Here is a 19,400-nt window from a genome sequence, read left to right as displayed (position 1 = left end):
CAATGCCTTCAAATTTCTGAAGAAACAGGATTCTCGAATCAGAATTCTATACTCAAACTATCAAACGTAAGGATAAAATAGTTATTTTCAGTCATGTCAGATCTCTAAATAATTTACTTCCTTTGTACTTGTCCAAGAAAGTACTAAAGAACCAAAAGAAAACAACATGGGATACAGCAAACAGCAAACCTGAGAGAAGGAACCAAAGGAAAGGAACAAAACCCCAGGAAGATAATAAAATAGATCCACAATGACAACTGTATAACCAAGGTTAAGCAATTCAAATTGGAGCAGGGCAATACAGGAGGGCAATCACTTTGAAAGCCATTATCACTAAAATACCTGCTGCCATTCTTTTTATGTGTGGAAGGACTGGCCAGATTCTTAAATGTACTTGAATCTGATGCCCTTGTGCTAAATTTTCTGCCTTCCTACCTCCATGACCTGCTGCCTGCACCTTGTGGATATATCATCATAGCATATGTCCTCCATCCAGAAGTGTACAGTTTTAATCCATTGCTAAGTTATGGGAAATCATAAGCAACAAATAGTGCAGTTCACCCATTCTCCCTTATTTCTTCAAGATACCCATCCACACTAGAACCCTGCCAGAAGCCAACTTCATTAAACCTGTTTCTAGAGTGAACGGCCTTGCCCAATGAAGTCTTGAGGAAACTTGAAGCCAGAGTATGACCCAGACAATCTTTTTGCTTTTTGTTTTCCTACCTTGGAAACTTCAACTAGTAGTAGTAATATTGCTTTTCTCTTGCAGCTAAGTTTGTGACTGCTTTTCAGATTTTCAAAATTAAACACTGATTAAGAATGTGTAGGTGTTAAAAATTAAACTGGTTAAGAATGCATAGGTGTTAAAAATCTAAAGAAAAACAAAGAAATGAATTAGACAAAAGCCAAGACAGTATTTACATGTCTGGAAAGGTGGGAGGATGCAATTGAGAAGATGGATACTGGGTTTCTTCTAATAGTAATGTTGTACTTTTAAAAACTTGAATGTAAATATCCTATTATTCTTAAACTCTATGCATACATTTTATAAACTTTTTATCTTGTATGTAGGATACACTACACTGTAAAGTAAAATCTCTGGGAAATACATGCATGGTAAAAATGAATTTCGTAAGTATTTCTGATTCATTATTGTGCTCAGCACTTTCCTAAGAATAAACACTAGCAAATGGTTTACCGTATTTATGACAATGATTATATATACTCTATTTTGTCTTAGATATGCCATACCCCACTTTTATAATAGCAGGTATTACCATACATTTGCATAATGTTATTAATACTGCTGTTAACCATACCACAGTACAAAGTGAAGCCTATCTCTGGAAAAGGAGAAAAAAAACAACAACAAAAAACCAATTATCTGGCACTTACTTGTCAATGTCTGCCATGTTGTAAGAACTCCAAGTATCTATGGAGAGAAAGGTCAATGTTAACAATACCAACAACAAAATACACACACACACACACACACACACACACACACACACACACACACACACGCCAAAATCTGCCACCACCTATTGTACTAATTATGCCCTCCTGGAGATCTCTTTTAAAAGTTTAATAATTCTTGTATCAAATGTCAGCCCTTTAAACAACTTAATGGCAGTTATAAAGCCCTGAGTTCCAACCTATATCAAGTAAACCTTCCCCATCCCTTCAAATGCACCTCATGTCTTATCACTGGTAACCACCATACCCCCAAGGCTATCCTGGATATGCTGGCATATTGTCAACAAACTCTTGGTTACCTGATGTCAACACTGTTAGAACTAATCAGGGCATATCCTAAATTCTTTCTTACTATAGATAAGTACTGTATTAACTTAGAGAATATGGGTTTTAGAGAAATAAAACTTAAGGTAAAATGTGTTATATTCAGGCAGAAAAATGGCTGAATGCCAGAGGTAATGCACAAATTACAAAAAAATAATCTAAACCAAGCTTAGGATCCCACATTAAAATCAAGTTTTTAATCTTTTAAAAATCAAACCACAGACTTTAACTCTCAAAATGCTACAAGACGTGATTCCTCATATCAGCATGTTTTATATGCTTATTACTTACAGAGTTAAGAAGAGTTATTGATTTTAGCAGTCAAGTCTTAATATCTGGAGTATTATTACTGATCTAATATTCAGACTTTAAACAAATTATGAAGAAAATATTTCTTCCTAATAATGTATCCTACTCTATTTTTTGTTTTAAATAATTTCTACTAGCATTAATATATTTCTCTAGTGATGCTGGGTAATTAGCCAACATTAACAAAATACTTAGCAAACAATAATGAAGAAATACTAATTCAAAAAGAAAAATATAGAATATTAGTCAAAGAAATACAAGTGGGATTCTAGTTTGTCTATCAAATCAGCAAGGATTTTCTTTTAATGCAGGGAAAATGGTGGCGAATATATGCATTTTTTTATGTTTATTTTTGAGAGAGCAAACGAGCAAGCGAGCGAGAGAGACACCAGGCTCAAACTCATGAACCACAAGTTCATGACCTGAACTGGAGGCTTAACCAACTGAGCCACTCAGGAGCCCTGTGAATATGCATTCTTAAATGTGGCTAGTGTTACCATGAACTATTTTCTTTCTGGAGAGTAATTTGGCCATAGGAATATAAAAAACCTTAAAATATCCATCTCCAGCCTTAATTTGAGACCCTAACATGAAAAAAAAACCTATGAACCTAAGGGCCTGTGCTTTTCATGCTGGCCTAGAAGGTTCTTCCACAACTTCGGTTAACACATCTTTTGGCTCTTAGCTCAAAGTTTAATGCTTCAGAGAGACTTCTCCAACCTGTACATTCTGGCTAAATAATTTCTTGGTTGTACAAACTCCTATAAAGCTCTATTTCTTTCCATCATAAAATGCCTTGGAGCGCCTGGGTGGCATCCAACTTTGGCTCAGGTTATGATCTCACGGTTTGTGAGTTCGAGCCCCGTGTCTGTGCTGACAGCTCAGAGCCTGGAGCCTGCTTCAGATTCTATGTCTCCCTTCTCTCTGCCCCTCCCATGCTCATGCTCTGTCTCCCTCAGTTTCTCAATAATAAACATTAAAAAATATTTTTTTTTAAATAAAATGTCTCGTTTGTAATTACAGATTAGTGTTATTATTTGACTAACGTCTATCTCTCCCAACTAACCAGAGCACAAGATTCGCATTTAAGGGATTATATGTGCTTTTGCCAGTCACTGCATCCTTCAAGACAGCAAGCACATACAGCTTACAGGCACAGCAGCTGCAATCACTTACCTCATCAAAAATAAACTTAGTATTAGCATGGAATGTGCATACAATGAAACGCTCTGCAGCCAAACTGAAGCAGATATGAGCTGATATGGAAAGAGCATAGGGTGTATGGCAAAATCCAACCTGGACAGGAGTGTGTGTGTGTGTGTGTGTGTGTGTGTGTGTGTGCGCCCGCACATGTATTTATATGAATATGCATACTCTTGCACATAGTTTATGAATAAAACATTTCTGTAAAGATCTACCAGAAACCTAAGAGTAGTTACCTACTAAGACCAGGAGAAAATGAGAACTTATGTTTCATTCTCCATTACTTGCTTTTCCCATATACAAATACATTTTGCTAAAATTTTTGAACTTGCTGGGTTGAATATATAGCCTAATAAATCCAGCAATTACCAAGAATATGAAACTCCTCAAAACTTCTAAATTCAAATTTGTGTAACATTTTAACATGTACTCAGAAGAATGGCTACACTGCTTTGTGGAGTTACATTTAGAATTGTAACTCTTAAAATGAAATTCTTTTGATTCTTTATTAAAGATGATTCAAGACAGAACAGGATGGCATTTACTTCTTCGGAGAGGCCTTCTCCAATCTGCCCACTCTAGCTAAATTAGATTTCTTGGTTGTACACATTCTTGTTTTTTAAAGCAGGCCTAATTTTGTACTCAGACCATTTGGGTTGACACCAGCTTCGTGAAAATCTAGCTCAGGCAAACAACTTCTGGTCTTATTCACCATCTCCAAAAAAATAGGAAAAAAAAATTGTTCCTTCACTGAACTGCTCTTATCAAGATGCAAATTCATAAATGACTTGTGTTTGGTATCCACTAAACACTCAATAAACACAAGCTACTTTTGAATTCTGTCCAGTTTTAATTACCTTAGCACAGGGTCAGTATTCTGCAAAATTAACTGCGGAGACGATTGTTAAAATGTACAGACTGACCAGTGAATGCACCGTGCTAACGTAAGATGTTAACATTAAGGAAAACTGGGTAAGGGGCATACAGGAACTCTCGGGAGTATCTCTACAACTTTTTTTGTAAATCTAAAATTACAAATAAGTTCATTTAAAAGAAAAAAGATTGATTCCCATGCCCAGATTCTGAACCAACAGGTCTGAGACCTTGGACCCAAAAATCTGCATTATAAACAAGAAACCCAGCTTCTGAGGCAGGTGGTTCTCAGATAATCAGATCACATTGAAGAACACAGGTTTCAGTCAATACCTACATTAGTTTTTTCACTGCACTCAATATTAAATAATCAATGAGAATTTTATTTATCAGACATAAAATTGCTCTCTAAAAGATCTGAAGAATTTCCATTTCTAGTAGTGACAAGCTATATTTTGCAGACCAACTCTACCAATAAAAAATAATTGAAAGTACAGAATAAGTATCTATTGAAATCTTAAAATCAAGGAAAATTCCAATAAGACAGCAAGGAATTACTAACCCCAAACTAAAAGCAAAATGATAATCAGAAAAAGACCCTGAGAACAAATGCCAATCTCAAATCTGAATTTCAGTTTTAACTACTGACAGGTGAAATCAAAAGCCCTAGACCTATTCAAGATGGGAAGAAATCTTTATAGTAACCCTCCATATCAAGCAAATGCCCAAAAGTGCTGCATTATCAGGGATAATAAACCAGTTCTCTTGGACAAAAGCCCAGATTCACTTTATCAGTGTGGTCCCAAAACCTCAAGCCCTGAGCTTAAAGCGGTCTCTGCCTGATAGTGTTCCTAAGCACCCACATATCCAAATGTTAAGTGAAAGGCACCTTCATCCTAGACCTCAAATAATTCATACAAGTTTTCAAGAGCAGTAAGGGCAAGAGAAAAGAATACAACAGAAAGCTGTCCTTATAAAGACCTAAACGTTGTCAAAAGGACTGTAAACAAACTTATAACTATCATAGACAAATAACTAGGCTCAGTATCTGCAAAGAACGGCCATCTATTAAACATCATACGGCAAATTTGGCAAAGAACTAAATAGAACTTCTAGAAATAGAAATAATGGAAATCAAACTAAACAAACAGGTTTATCATCACTTATCAGAGAAATACAAATCAAAACCACAATGAGATACCACCTCACACCTGTCGGTATGGCTAAAATTAACAACTCAGGAAATAATTGCTGGTGATGATGAGGAGAAAGGGAAACCCTCTTGCACTGTTAGTGGGAATGCAAACTGGCACAGCCACTTTGGAAACCAGTATGGAGGATCCTCAAAAAGTTAAAAAATAGAACTACCCTACCACCTAGCAACTGCACTACTAGGATAAATACTGATTTGAAGGGGTACATGCACCCCAGTGTTTACAGCAGCACTATCAACAGCCAAATTATGGAAAGAGCCCATGTCCATCAACTGATAAATGGATAAAGAAGGTGTGTGTACACACACACACACACACACACACACACACACACATTGGAATATTACTCAGCCATCAAAAAGAATGAAATCTTGCAATTTGCAATGTGGATGGAGCTAGAGTGTACTATGCTAAGGAAAATAAATCAGTCAGAGAAAAATACTATATGATTTCATTCATATGTGGAATTTAAGAAATAAGAAGTATAAACATAGGGGAAGGGAAGGAAAAATAAAACAAGATAAAAACGGAGAGGGAGGCAAACCATAAGAGACTCTTAACTATAGGGAACAAACTGAGGATTGCTGGAGGGAGAGTGAACTAAATGGGTGATGGACATTAAGGAGGGTACTTGTGAGGAGCACTGTGTGTTACATATAACTGATGAATCACTAAATTCTTCCCCTGAATACTACTACACTACACTATATGTTAACTTGAATTTAAATAAAATCTTGGGGAAAAAAATGGGGGGGAGGGGGGAACAGGTTTATCAGTAGACAAAACCAAGCTAGAAAGATAATTGAGGGAAGCAAGCTTAGAAGAAATCTTCCAAAATATGGCAGACACTAAAGGATACAAAATACTGATGTTAAATGATATTTGAGAATACAATGAAGTCCAACAAATATTTAATACAAGCTCTAGGAGTAGAGAAGAGAATGTAGAAAATATTTGAAAAAATTAATAGGCAAGAATTTTCCAGAACTGATCAAAGACAGCCCTACAAATCCCAATCAGGATACATAAAAAAGAAACCCACACTTAGATATGTGAAAAAGCAAGACATTAAAGACAAAGGGGTCTTTTAGTCACCACAAAAGCACGAAGAGAAAACATTCAGATTAATTTTAAACCCACAAAAAGACAGCTGTCTTCTCTTCAATAGACACCAAAAGACAACAGAATCCTCAATTTGCTGAAAACAGCCAAGGATCTTAGAATATTATACCCAACTAAAACATCCTCTAAGAATGAAAGTGAAACAGATACTTTCTGGAAAAAACACCTCTAGCACTTTCACTAAGAACACTCTGTTAAGTATATTCTTCAGGCAGAAGGCAAGTGATCCCAAACAGATGTAATTTGCAAGAAGAAATAAGGAGTAAAAAGGATGATTGCATTTATCTAAATAAACATTTTCAAATACCACCACTGCCTAGTGTGTTAAAAATGAAAACTATCACAACACTAAGTTGGGGTGGGGAGAGGGTGGGGGTAATGGATTAAAGTATTCTTACGTCCCTCAGCAGGCATGCTATAATTTCCGGGATGACTTACAAAAAATTAGAAACCAAACATGCAATTTCCAAAGTAGAAGAAAAATAATTTAAATTTATAAGTGTATTTTTATACCAACCTAAAAGAAAAAAAAGATAGTCTGGACAAACGGAAAGCACATAAAAAATATTTAAACCTAAACATCATAATAATGTTCAATGTAAATCAATTAAAACTCCCATTAAAAATTGTCAGGGAGGATTTAAGAAAATCCAACTACATCGCATTTATAAGAAACACATCTATAACATAGGATATAGAGTTGCCAAGTAAAATATAATCCTAACCAAAAGGAAGCTGGTATCACTGCATTAACATCAAGAAAAATAAACTTCAAGGAATAGCATTACTAGAAATGAAAAGGTCACTCTAACAAAAGATTGAATGAATTCACTACCCAATATATGTAGTATTTGGAAGATCTCAATTGAAAGACATAGCTCATGATATCGTGACTGAAGGCAAATCTTAACCTGAGAACTTGTACACAAAGAAAATCTTCCACTGAACAAAGAGAGAAAACAAGTGAGTGAATTAGACCACTGATTATTTTGTGGTCTTGTAGTAGCTAGACGTCCAGAGACGTGTTATCAAATAACTTCTCACCATTCCAGAAAACTGGATTCTGAATTAAGTCCTCTTTACTTTCAGTAAGAGAGCTAACCTTTATGAAGCCTACTCTGTAAGGGATTATTACAGGCTTCCCTTTACCTGCAGGTAGAATACTAAGCAACTTGCTCAGCAACAAATGTGACTCCCGAAACCCGTGCCCAGTCCACTATTCCAAAAACCAAAGTGCCTGCTCTATCAAAGCCTACGTTACATAGATTATACAGTAATATACTAGTTGTTATTCCTTTACAGAAAATGACTACTTCATGTGGAAACAGCCAATCACTAAAGATTACAAATGTCTGAAAGCAAGAGTTGAAGGGAACTGGTAATATCCCAAAGATAAGATTTCCCTTTACCTGAGACCTCACATCTCCCTCCAAATACACTTTAAACAAATCTATATTTAAGACACTGTTGTCCTATTAATACTATTTTTAGTGGTCCAGAGGCTCAATAACTTTATTTGACTCCAACACAATCTTATAGTTTGAGTACCATATTCTTTAGGCTCAGTTTTTCAATTCCGGGAGGTCAACAGCCGACTTAGAACGGACTTGTCTTTGAGACCCAAGCAAAAAGGACTTCTATTTGAGAACACCGCATACCTTCTGTCCAAGGGAGCTCATTATCTAGAGTATCATCTGATCCAACAGCAGAGAAACATACCTGGGCTGGACTAAAAACTTGCTAAAAATTCACCCAGCATTAATGAAACCAATTTATTTACATGGTGGGGGGAAATACACACACACACACACACACACACACACACACACACGCACGGCAGACAAAAAGCTTAGGAGCCATCACTTTACTATATGAAAACAAATTTCATGTTGGATGACTCCATGACCATAAATACTGTAGCTTTTCTACTGGAGCAGAGTGGAACTTCAGCAAGTGTGCTTTATGAATTCCAAGCTGATATATAGCTCACAGTTTAAATCAAGGGAACCCACTTTAAAAACCAATACAAAAGCCTCATAAGTCATCACTGCTCGGTTATGTAACCTTGGATAAGATCTTTGACTGCTCTGTACTTCAGTTTCCACATTAAAATGTTGATACTACCTACCTCTAGGATCATTAAATTAGTTAATAATACACAGAGTAATTTGTGCTGTTACGTTATTTATCCCTGTTGTGTTCTTCTGTACCCTCTTTACCTTAGAAAATTAAACGTAATAGGTAATTAAATGTAATTAATAAGCTCTTCAAAATTACAGCCCCCTTCCCCAATAAAAGTCAAAATGTACAAAATTTCTGAACAAGTAAAAATGTATCAAAGTGTGTAGCAGTAAAAGTGCAGTGTTGGTAACCAAAAGTACAGGGACCACTTTCTATGGCAAGTGCAATAATGTGATCTAGTGGTCTCATATCAATGTACTAAATAACTTACAAGGATGGGCAAAAGCAACAACGTTCACCTTCTAACCCCTACTCTGCCCAACAAGGAGAACTTCTTATTCAGATGAAATTGGTATGAAATGGCGCTTAATATTACTATTAAACAGGTCTTCCATAAAAAGAATGTTATAAATACCGTCCCCCACTTTTTCTTTGTAGCCTTCATCACAATTCAACATTGTATATCTATGACTCTTTTTCTCATGTGTTAAGATATTATGTCCACATAGATGCTAAAATATTTACTCTAGGAATCAAATAAAAACAATTACAGCTTTGATCAGACTTGAGAATCTGAATAGACTGATCATCAGTTTTCAAAACTGATCAGGATTCATCCTAATCTTATTTTCATTAACATTTCAAATTTATAACCAAAAAATGAGCAAAGTCTTAGTTCATTTTGACTTCTTCATACCTTAAAGTCAAATAGATTTTGCCTCTTTTAGCCCCTTTTCCTACAAAAGATCTGTTTTTTACATTTTTTTAATGTTTATTTTTGAGGGGTTGGGGGGGGGGGAGACAGCGTGCGAGCAGGGGAGGCGCAGAGAGATGGAGACACAGAATCCGAAGCAGGCTGCAGGCTCTGAGCTGTCAGTACAGAGCCCAACGCAGGGCTTGAACTCATGAACCACGAGATCATGAGACCTGAGCCAAAGTCAGACAATTAACCGACTGAGCCACCCAGGTGCCCCCCAAAGGGCTGTTTTTAATGTAATCTGGGGAGTTGAGAATCCAATCAGTTACCTGGACACAATAATGAGCAATAGCATTTTGGATTAAATTAATTCTGGACAAGTGTTGGGTTTGAGTTGTTTTTTTAATCTCTAGAGAACAAGAACAGTCATGTGCCACATTTAGCATTAGCTTAATATTGTCAATAAGTCCAATATCAAAAATAAGTATTTTGCAACAGATAAAATTACACATTTTTCAAACTGATAGGAATTTAAAATTACATTTATCAAATTAACACAATGTTGACCTGATATGATAATCCATAAAGTCAAGCTTTCATAACAAATGTTTAGTTCCATCTATCCTCCAAAGGACCAGTCGTACTAGAAGTAAATTGCCCATTTTAATTTTGACCATTAATTTGAACTCTTAATTTTTAAAAAATTGTTATTTTATGAATTTGAACAACTTCAAACAAGCATGAGACTTAGTCCCAGATGGTAACTGGAAAGCTTATTTACCTCCCAATAGTTTGAAACAAGTTACTCTATAGGTAAGGTTTCCCCCCTTATCCAAAGGTACAATGTTACTACTTCCTAAGTAAAATAAGTACAAGAGTGTTAATGTAACCTGACAAGAGAACAGGACTTAAATATTAGTCTTAAAAGGTATTTTGATGCTAACTATTTTCAAAAAACAGCAAATTTTGTTTTGTAGCTCTTCTGAAACCAGGCAAAGTGTTACGAGCTTTTAAAGTGCAGTCGTTACAGAACTAGTTACTAATCATTTATCAGGCAGTGAGGATCTAAACTAGGGGCTTCTTGAGCCGGATTCATTCTTTATGTGCTCTGAAAGCCTAGACCTCCCAGACAGACCGCATTCCCCGCCTCCTTTCACTGCCTCCATTTATGGGAAGTTGAGGCTTAGACAAGACAGCAAGCTACTAACTTGGCCCATTTAAGTTTACATTAATGCCTCCTTTCCACCCCATACTTCCTCCACCTCCCCATATACCTTAAAAACAACACAGCTAGGTAAGTAACCTATTTTGGGAACTTCAATAAAGGAACTAGTTTGTAAGAATGCAAAAGAAGTCCTAACAGAATTAAGAAGAGTGCAGGCCAAATCGTTTATTTCCATCTTAGAACCGTTTACAGGATTAGATTAATTAGGATAAATTCTCCCCTAATATGAAACCGTGGTCAAGACACCCATCCAAATTCTAAGTGTACTGGAGGTACACACACACAAAATTTTTGATAATAACAGCTACCATGAACCCTCTACGTGCGTTAATTCTTTAAGATCCTAGCAGTGGAGGCCCTACTTCATCATCCATCACCTACCACACCAATAAAAAGATAAAGACCAAAGATCAGCAGGTAGAAGTTTGAAAGCCAAGGGCTGCCGGACTTATTTACTCACTATTAGTTCCCACATCCCACCACCTCCCGACAGCTCTCCGGAAAGTTAAGGACAAGCCACCCGGGGGTCTCCAATCGAGCCCAGGCGGCGGCCACGTGTCGAGGGAAGCCGCCCGGGGTTTCCCCTCCCAGCACAGTCACCGCCTCCAGTGGGCGGAGAGCCCAGCAGCCTCGCAGCCTCCCCGCCCCCTCCGGGCCTCGTCCCTTCACATCCCCTCCCTCCCATCGGAATTCGCAGCCTCCGCCGTTCTTTCCATCCCCCAGCGGCCTCCCTCCGGGGATTATTTTTGAGGAAGCGGGGGAGTCGAGGAGGCGGTGGGCTCAGCACTCGAACCCGGCCGGCACGCCGGCCGTCGCCCGGCCCCCAGCGGCACGGCCGCCGCTCAGAGCGCCTGAGCGAGACCGCGGCCTCGCTCCCGTCCGCGCGGAGAAGCCGGTGGGGCTAAGGGGGCCGCGGCGCAGCCCAGCACGGCCCTCGGGCTTCCCAGGCCGCACCGACCCCCGCGCCTCCCCGGCCGCCCCCGAGCGTAGCGCCGGCCGCTCCGGAGGGCCCCGCGGGCTACGGGCTACCAAACTCTGCGGACCGCTCGGGCTCCGGCCTCACGGGACGACCCGGGAGGCCCCAGAGGCCAGCGGCCCCCCGCTGTCGGCTCCGCGTCCCTCCCCTCCGCGCAGGCCGCCGGACCACTTCTGCGCCCCCCCTTTCCCTTTCAGGCCCCCATCCGTTACCGGTGGTTAGCACGGGGAGCCAGGCGGCCGGAGCTGCGCAGGCAGTGACTCAGGGCGGCGGCGGGAGGAGCAGGAGGCGGCGCCGCGAGCAGATGGCGCTAAAAAAGACCCGAGAGCCCGCCGCTCGCGCTCATATACAATTAGCGTCAGCACGTAGGGCCCGCTCCGCCGCCCCCCCCAGGCCTCGCCGTCTCTTAGCAACTCGGGCGGGAGGCGGGCCCAGGACGGGTTGCCTAGCAACAGAGCTGTCCTTCTTCCCCGAAGACCTCCGCACCCTCCGCGGCTCGCTCGGGGTCCCCGGCTGCCCGCCTCCGCCCCCTGCCGCGCGCCGCGCCCTCTCTTTTCTCCCCGCCGCGCTGGGAAAGAACCCGCAACGCCTTCGGCTGCTGGGAAGGGCCGTGACCCGCACGCTAGCCCCTGGAGCACCTCGCTTTCCTCGGCCCGTTGCAGGGCCAGCTGCCGCCCGCCCGCCCCTGGCCCGGCCTGATTCTCGCACCTCCCCGGTCCCCGGCAACCATTTTCTCTCCCCGCTCTCTCTCTTTTTTTTTTTTTTTTTCCCCTCTAAGAACAAGAGTTCTTTCCTCCTGACCCCCTTGGCGGCGTCTTCTGCCCGTTTTGCTTCTCCCAAGTCGGCGGGTCTCAGTGGCTTCCGAGGCTGCCTCCTCATCCCTACCCCTCCATCCTTTTCCCTAACGTGCGGCGCGTTAGGTAGCTCGTTCTTGGGACGGATGAAAATGGCATTATTTGTTTACTGTCCGTGTCCGTATGCTTTATAATGAGGACACTGTTGTTTCATCTTGCTGAAAAAAGTAAATTTGATGTAAATCCTCAGGCCTGTGAAACATCATGGCTGTTTTTCAATTGGTGCTGGATTGACTAACGTTAACTCTTAAACCAGTGGTTCTCAAGAGTGTGCTCCCCAGACCCTTTCGAGGGGGGAAGTCAAAAGCATTTCCATAATCGAAAACGTTATTTTCCTTTTGCGTTCTCATTCTCTCATAAGTGTCCAGTGGAGTTTTCCAGAAAGTACATGACATGTGACATGGAAACATTGAAAAAGGAAGCAGATAATAAAATCCAGTCACCTGCAGTTAAATCAGACATTAAGGAGGTTTGCAAAAAAACGAAAACAATGCCCCTCCATTTTTTTGTTTTGTAACGTAGTTACTTTATATATAAAATGTTCTTTCATGTTAATATTTAACTGGTTTATTGTTTTTAGATGAAATAATGAATACTTTCAAAGTTTCTTAATTTCTGATATGATAAATATCAGTATCTAGGATGCACAGAATAGTTATTTGGGGTCCCCAGGTTTTAGCCTATAAAGGGGTCATGAGATCAAAAAGTTTGGGAACCTCTAAATGCTTCATTCCTTTACATTTCAAACTGCCTGGAGTCATCTATTGTAACGTTTACGTTTAGTAACTGTGTCTATTCTATTTTAGAGGGTACAGTTTTTCTTCTTGGCATCCCCAGCCTCATTAAAATTACTTGCCTTTCTCACTCTGTGCTACACATGCCTCGGTTTACCCTTTCATTTTGGTTCTTCATATGCGATCCTTTTTGTTTTTTCTCGATCTTCTTTCTTCATAAAGATCCTATTCAACAATGATGTAAGGTTAACAAATATTATAATAATATCAGTAATGACTCCTCATGAAGAATCCACAGTACATAAACTAGGTAGACCAGGGCCCAATATGTACATATACTTGGCTCTAATTTCAATGGAAGCCTCAAGAGCATTGCATTCCAATCGAAGCTATGCACGATGCAAGGTAATTAGCTTATTGAAAATGAACTAGATAACTTTCACCTCCGTTCCTTAAATCTTTGTGGTGGTAGAACTTCTGAGAGCAAATTGAGAAGTTAGCTGGTTTTCCATCCTGCTCCAGGAAGCCCCACCAATTTCTGTCACTGGTCTAAGGCTCCTAATTTCTGATGCTTCACTTCTCACCCCACTTTATATTCTTTCCCCTTTTCTCCAGCCACCTCCTCCAGCTCTTCCTCCAGCTTTTTCCTTCCCTTCTTCCAGTGTATCTTAGCCTAAGAAATGAAACACTATTATATTGCTAATAATGCATGCCTTTTAACATGATCTTTTGAACCTAGTTTGTAAATCTAAAACTCTACCATTTAAGTCAAGAGAAGGTCAATCATTTATACATTCATTCAACAAACATGTTAGAAACAACTTGAGACTGGAAATACAGCATTGCAGAAGAAAGACAAGGTTCCTGGTTTTACTGAACTTCTGTTCGAGTGAGGTAGGGCAAGTAACAGACAAGAAATGAAATAATTTTTGATATAAGTAAGTTAAAGAGCTATGAAGAAAATAAAATGAGACAAAGGGGTAGAAGGTGACTGACTTGTAGATACCGTTGAACTTTTCACATTGACTCCTCTTAGACTCCCAAAACACGTAATGCATTTAACTCATCTAATTTAATTACAATAAATGGTGGCCCTGGTCACTGATCTTGAACCACGCTAAATCTTTCATTTAAAGTTCCTTGTTATGGGGTGCCTGGGTGGCTCAGTTGGTTGAGCATCTGACCTTGGATTGGGTCATGGTCTTGCAGTCTGTGAGTTCGAGCCCCGCTTCGGGCTCTGTGCTGACAGCTCAGAACCTGGAGCTTGCTTCAGGTTGTGTGCTCCCTCTCTCTCTGCCCCTCCCCCACTCATGCTCTGTCTCTCTCTGTCAAAAATAAAAAAAACATTTAAAAAAATAATAAAGTTCCTTTTTGCTTTATCCCCCATTATTCTCATTTGGTAGATTTTTACATCATTGTAGCCCAGTGGTTTAGAAGAAGTGTGGCTTTGGAGTCAAATAGCCCAATTTTCATCTAGATTTTGTTGTGAAAGTTTAAACAACATGTAAGTTGCTTAACATGATATTTGACAGAGTTAACACTCAATAAAAGTTAACCATCATAAACTTCTTACTGAGCTTTTGTTTTGTTTTTATTTTATTTAAAGGTTGAGAGAACTCCCCTGAAGCTCCCTCTAATAATATCTGACACTATTTCTGTGAAATATTTTATCAAAAGCTATCTTGTCACAAATCTTAAAACATGTTTTCCTGAACTGAAATAATCCACACGAATTACCACAAAAGTACTATACTCCACATTTTAAAATACTGGATACAGACACTGTAGAAATCAACCTGAAAAACCGATGACAGAGATAATTTCTTAAATGTGCTTATGTCTGCATTTCAACCCCTAAATAATGGAAAAGTGCACAGGCTTGAAGGACAGGCATAGGTTCAACCCAACATTCTGTGACCTTGCAAAAGTATTTACACTCTCTGACCCCTAGGCTTCTCCATCTGTAAAATGCATTAATAATTCTTTTTTTTTTTTAATTTTTTTTCAACGTTTATTTTTATTTTTTTGGGGACAGAGAGAGACAGAGCATGAACGGGGGAGGAGCAGAGAGAGAGGGAGACACAGAATCGGAAACAGGCTCCAGGCTCTGAGTCATCAGCCCAGAGCCTGACGCGGGGCTCGAACTCCCGGACCGCGAGATCGTGACCTGGCTGAAGTCGGACGCTTAACCGACTGCGCCACCCAGGCGCCCCAATAATTCTATTTTTTAAGTTTATTTATTTTTGAGAGAGAGAGAGAGAGAACAAGCAGAGGAAGGGCAGAGACAGAGGCAGAGAATCCCAAATAGGCTCTGCACCTCCCTGCATCCAGGGCCCGATGCAGGGCTAGAACTCACAAACTGTGAGATCATGACCTGAGCTGAAATCAATAGTCAGATGCTTAACCGACTAAGCCATCCAGACACCCTATAAAGTGCAATAATAATTCTAATAAAATCAGGGGCATCTGGGTGGCTCAGTCAGTTAAGCGTCTAACGTTGGCTCAGGTCATGATCTCACGGTCCATGATTTCAAGCCCCACATCAGGCTCTGTGCTGCCAGCTCAGAGCCTGGAGCCTGCTTCAGATTCTGTGTGTCTCTCTCTTTCTGCACCTCCCCTGCTCATGCTTTGTCTTTCTCTCTCTCTCTCTCTCTCTCAAAAATAAATATTTAAAAATAATAATAATAATTCTAACAAAATCAACCTCTTCATTAACATGAGATAGAGAAATATATGTAAGTCCCCAGAGCAACAACTTGTACTTTAACTCAATGAACATTTATTGTCACCAATTTTTCAGTATGTAAAGTGTCTAATGGCACCAATAATAATTAGCATGTAAAAACTGCACAAGATATATATAAATAACTTATTTTAGTTTTGAATCTGGGTCGTTTTTCTTTTTCATTTTTCCCCCCAAATTATTCTGTAAATGCAACATAAAATCGATCAAAATTCCAGTGGAGAATTTTGGACAAGTTGTCTTAAATTTTTCTATCTTCTTCCAAAAAAAGATGAATAAATTTTCATTTGAAAATATATTTTGCTATCATTTCTAATTGAAGATTGTATAAAAATGACTGTAAATTCACATGCAGTTGTACAAAATAACACAGAAAGATTTATGTAAATTTCATCCCGTTTACCACAATGGTAACAACAATTCACAATCTTACTCAGATTTCCCCAGTTTCACCTGGATCCACTTGTGTGTGTTTCTGCCCTTAGCTCTATACAATGTTACAGTGTGTAAGTATGTGTATCTATTATCACTGGCAAGATACAGAATAGCTCAGTCACCACAAACATGGATCTCTTATGTTGCCCTTTGATGATAGTTTTTTTCCTAATTTACGTGACAAATATGGTTCTACCTTCCCAGATTTTACTTTTTTCCCCCACCTGCTTCACAAATAGACAAAATAGGCAGAAAATAGGCCATTCCTTTGTGTGGGTCTTCAATAGTTTTTACCTTAACTATTTGCAATAGCTTTGCAATTGGGCTCCCTAATACTGACCTCTCATTCTTCTCTGATTCACATTGCCGAAGTTATGGTTCCATATACAAGTCCAATCTAATCTATTTTGTCATAAACCCTGCAATGGCTCTTTGATGTCTACATGACAAAATAATGCCAACAAAGCCCATCTTAATCTGAATCCATCCTATTTTTCTAGCCATACCTCCCGCTACTCACTGTCATGAACCCCATACATTATGACTTTGAATTACTCACAAGACCCTCAACATGCCAAGTGTTTTTATACCTTCTGCTCTTCTCTTCAACTTTTCTTTCAAAATCAAGCCGAAGTGTTTATCTTGGGGAACCTTCCCTAACTCACCAAGGCAGATCTGGTTGCACATTCTTGTTTGTTTTCAGACAGCTTTTTTGTATGTATGTTCCCATGTTACCTTCTGCCCCAACACACACTATACTAATTAGTTTCTATAGGGCAGTGTCCTTGTTTGTGTATAATGACTAGAAGGACAAAGGCCTTCAATAAATATTTGTTTGATAGAATGAAGTGAAAGAAAGGAAAGAAGCAAAGAAGAAAGCACGTGAAGGAGGGAGAAAGGAAAGAAAAAAGTCATTGAAATCAAACTGGAAATCATAATACTTTATTAAGTGATCTTTTTTTGAAGAAAATTGTATCAATTCTACATTTATGATAGGGTCCATGTAAGAAAATTTGAATCTAGTCTATGCAAGAAGATTTTTGGATATGGTTTAGGTGTTGAGATACTGTTTTTCCTCATCTATAAAACAACTTGTTAGTAAAAATAGGAAATATTGAAATTTTTGAGATCATAATGAATAAAGAAAATAAATTTGTGGTATTGTTTGGAGATAATGGTGGTGTCTATTATTGGGAGACTAGTGAAATGTGGTGGATGCATATCATAGAGTATTAGGCAGCAAAATGTCAAATGTAATATGGCAACAGGGATAGATCTGTGAAATGTAGCGCTTGCAGAATAAAACTACAATTAGGTACTATTACACACCTCTTAGAATTGCTCAAATTAAAACAAATGGTACAAAATGCCAGTAAAGATGTGGAATAATAAAAACTCTCGGTCATTGCTGGTATGCATACAAAATGGTACAGGCAAGGGTACCAGCATGGGTCAGTCAGTTAAATGTCTAGATTCAGCTCAGGTCATGATCTCACAGCTCATGGGTTCCAGTCCCGTTTTGGGCTCTGCGCTGACAGCTCAGAACCTTTGGATTCTGTGTCTCCCTTTCTCTCTGCTCCTCTCCTGCTCATGTTCTCTCTCTCTCTCTCTCTCAAAAATAAATAAACATTAAAAAGAAATGGTACAGTCATCTTGGAAGACAGGTTGGAAGTTCCTTATAAAGTTGGATACACACTTACCATTTGATCCAGCAATTTCACTCCTGGGTATTTACCCAAGTGAACTGAAAACTTACGTACACACACACACACACACGCACGCACGCACACACATGGAGGTGAATATTTATAGCAACTTTATTCCTAACTGCCAAAAACTGGAAGCAATGAAGGTATTTTCCACAGATGAACAAATAAACAAACAACGTACAATGGAATACTACTCAGAAATAAGAAGGAACAAGCTAGTAATTTACTCGACAACATGGATGAATCCCAAATACATTTCTGCTAAGTGAAAGAAGCCATATTTAAAAGGTTATATAGGATATGATTCCATTTATATGACACACGGGAGAGGTGACATTACAGGGATAGAAAACATATAAGTGGTTGCCGGGGGTTGAGGAGGCGTGAAGAATTGATTCCGAAGGTGCTACGCAGGAGGAGATTTTTTTTACGGGAATGGAACTGCTCGGTACTCTTTTAGTCGTGAATACTTACAGGCTTTACACACTTCTCAAAATCTATTTACTGGGTTCAAATTTTTAAAGATCAACCAAGATGTTGAGGGTGAGGGATCCTAGGACGGTATTCAGACTGACTAAACTAACTGTATTACAAATACATAATACAGTACCATTAACAGTACAGGTAAAAAAGGAGCTGACTTTGAAAAAACAGAATTTTGACTAACAGGCTAAATAAAGGCAAAAACAGCTGTACATAAACACTGTATTCTGTTTGATGAATTTGTTTCTTAGAGAGGTAATTAGTAGAAATTCCAAAACTAATTTATCTGTATATGAGGCGTTTGTATTCATTCATTCGCCAGGGGTGCGGTAACCAAGTACAAAACCGGTGCCAAAGCAACGGAAATTTTACTGTCTTACAGTTTTGGAGACCAGACGTCTGAAACCAAGGGTTTGACAGAGTTGGTCCCTTCTGAGTGCCGTGAGGGAAGGATCTGATCTGTTCCAGGCCTTTCTCTTTGGCTCATAGATGGCCTTTTTCTACCAGGAGCTCCACATTGTGTTCCCTCTATGCATATGTTTGGGACCAAATTCCCCCTTTTTTATAAGGATGCCAGTCATATTGGATTAGGGCTCTTCCTAATGACCTCATTTTACCTTGCCTTCTCTTACCTCTATAAAGATTACCTCCCAGTATGAGGTACTGGGGGCTAGGACTTCAACATATAAACTTTAGGAGGACACAACTCAACTTGTACTTATTAGGGTCAAACAAATACGTAAATAATCGTAGATGATGGGAGTTAGGTCTGTCATTATCAGAGAAAAAGATCATAAATAAGCAAGTACAGAAGGCTAATATGAACCCTCTGGTGGTGG

General features: G+C 39.3%; 1 protein-coding gene across 5 annotated transcripts in view; it reads right to left on the bottom strand.

Moving 5' to 3' along the window:
- The window catches only part of NAP1L1 (nucleosome assembly protein 1 like 1), a 33,809-nt gene extending 21,862 nt beyond the window's left edge, over positions 1 to 11,947 (bottom strand). For 4 of the 5 annotated variants that reach the window (XM_040491373.1, XM_040491374.1, XM_040491377.1 and 1 more), the window contains exons 1-2: positions 11,816 to 11,946; positions 1,399 to 1,435 (exon numbers count right to left, since the gene is read on the bottom strand). In XM_040491373.1, coding sequence (XP_040347307.1) covers positions 1,399 to 1,415 — 17 coding nt within the window. In that variant the 5' untranslated portion in view covers positions 1,416 to 1,435; positions 11,816 to 11,946. Of the gene's footprint in view, positions 1 to 1,398; positions 1,436 to 11,815 lie in introns of all 5 variants that reach the window. The other variant, XM_040491375.1, reaches the window with a different exon arrangement.
- Positions 11,948 to 19,400: the final 7,453 nt, after the last annotated feature.

This window comes from Herpailurus yagouaroundi, unplaced genomic scaffold (assembly GCF_014898765.1).
Source record: "Herpailurus yagouaroundi ecotype Mexico unplaced genomic scaffold, PumYag 182, whole genome shotgun sequence".
In the NCBI taxonomy this organism is placed as follows: domain Eukaryota; kingdom Metazoa; phylum Chordata; class Mammalia; order Carnivora; family Felidae; genus Herpailurus; species Herpailurus yagouaroundi.
This window is presented reverse-complemented; position numbering and strand designations above follow the sequence as displayed.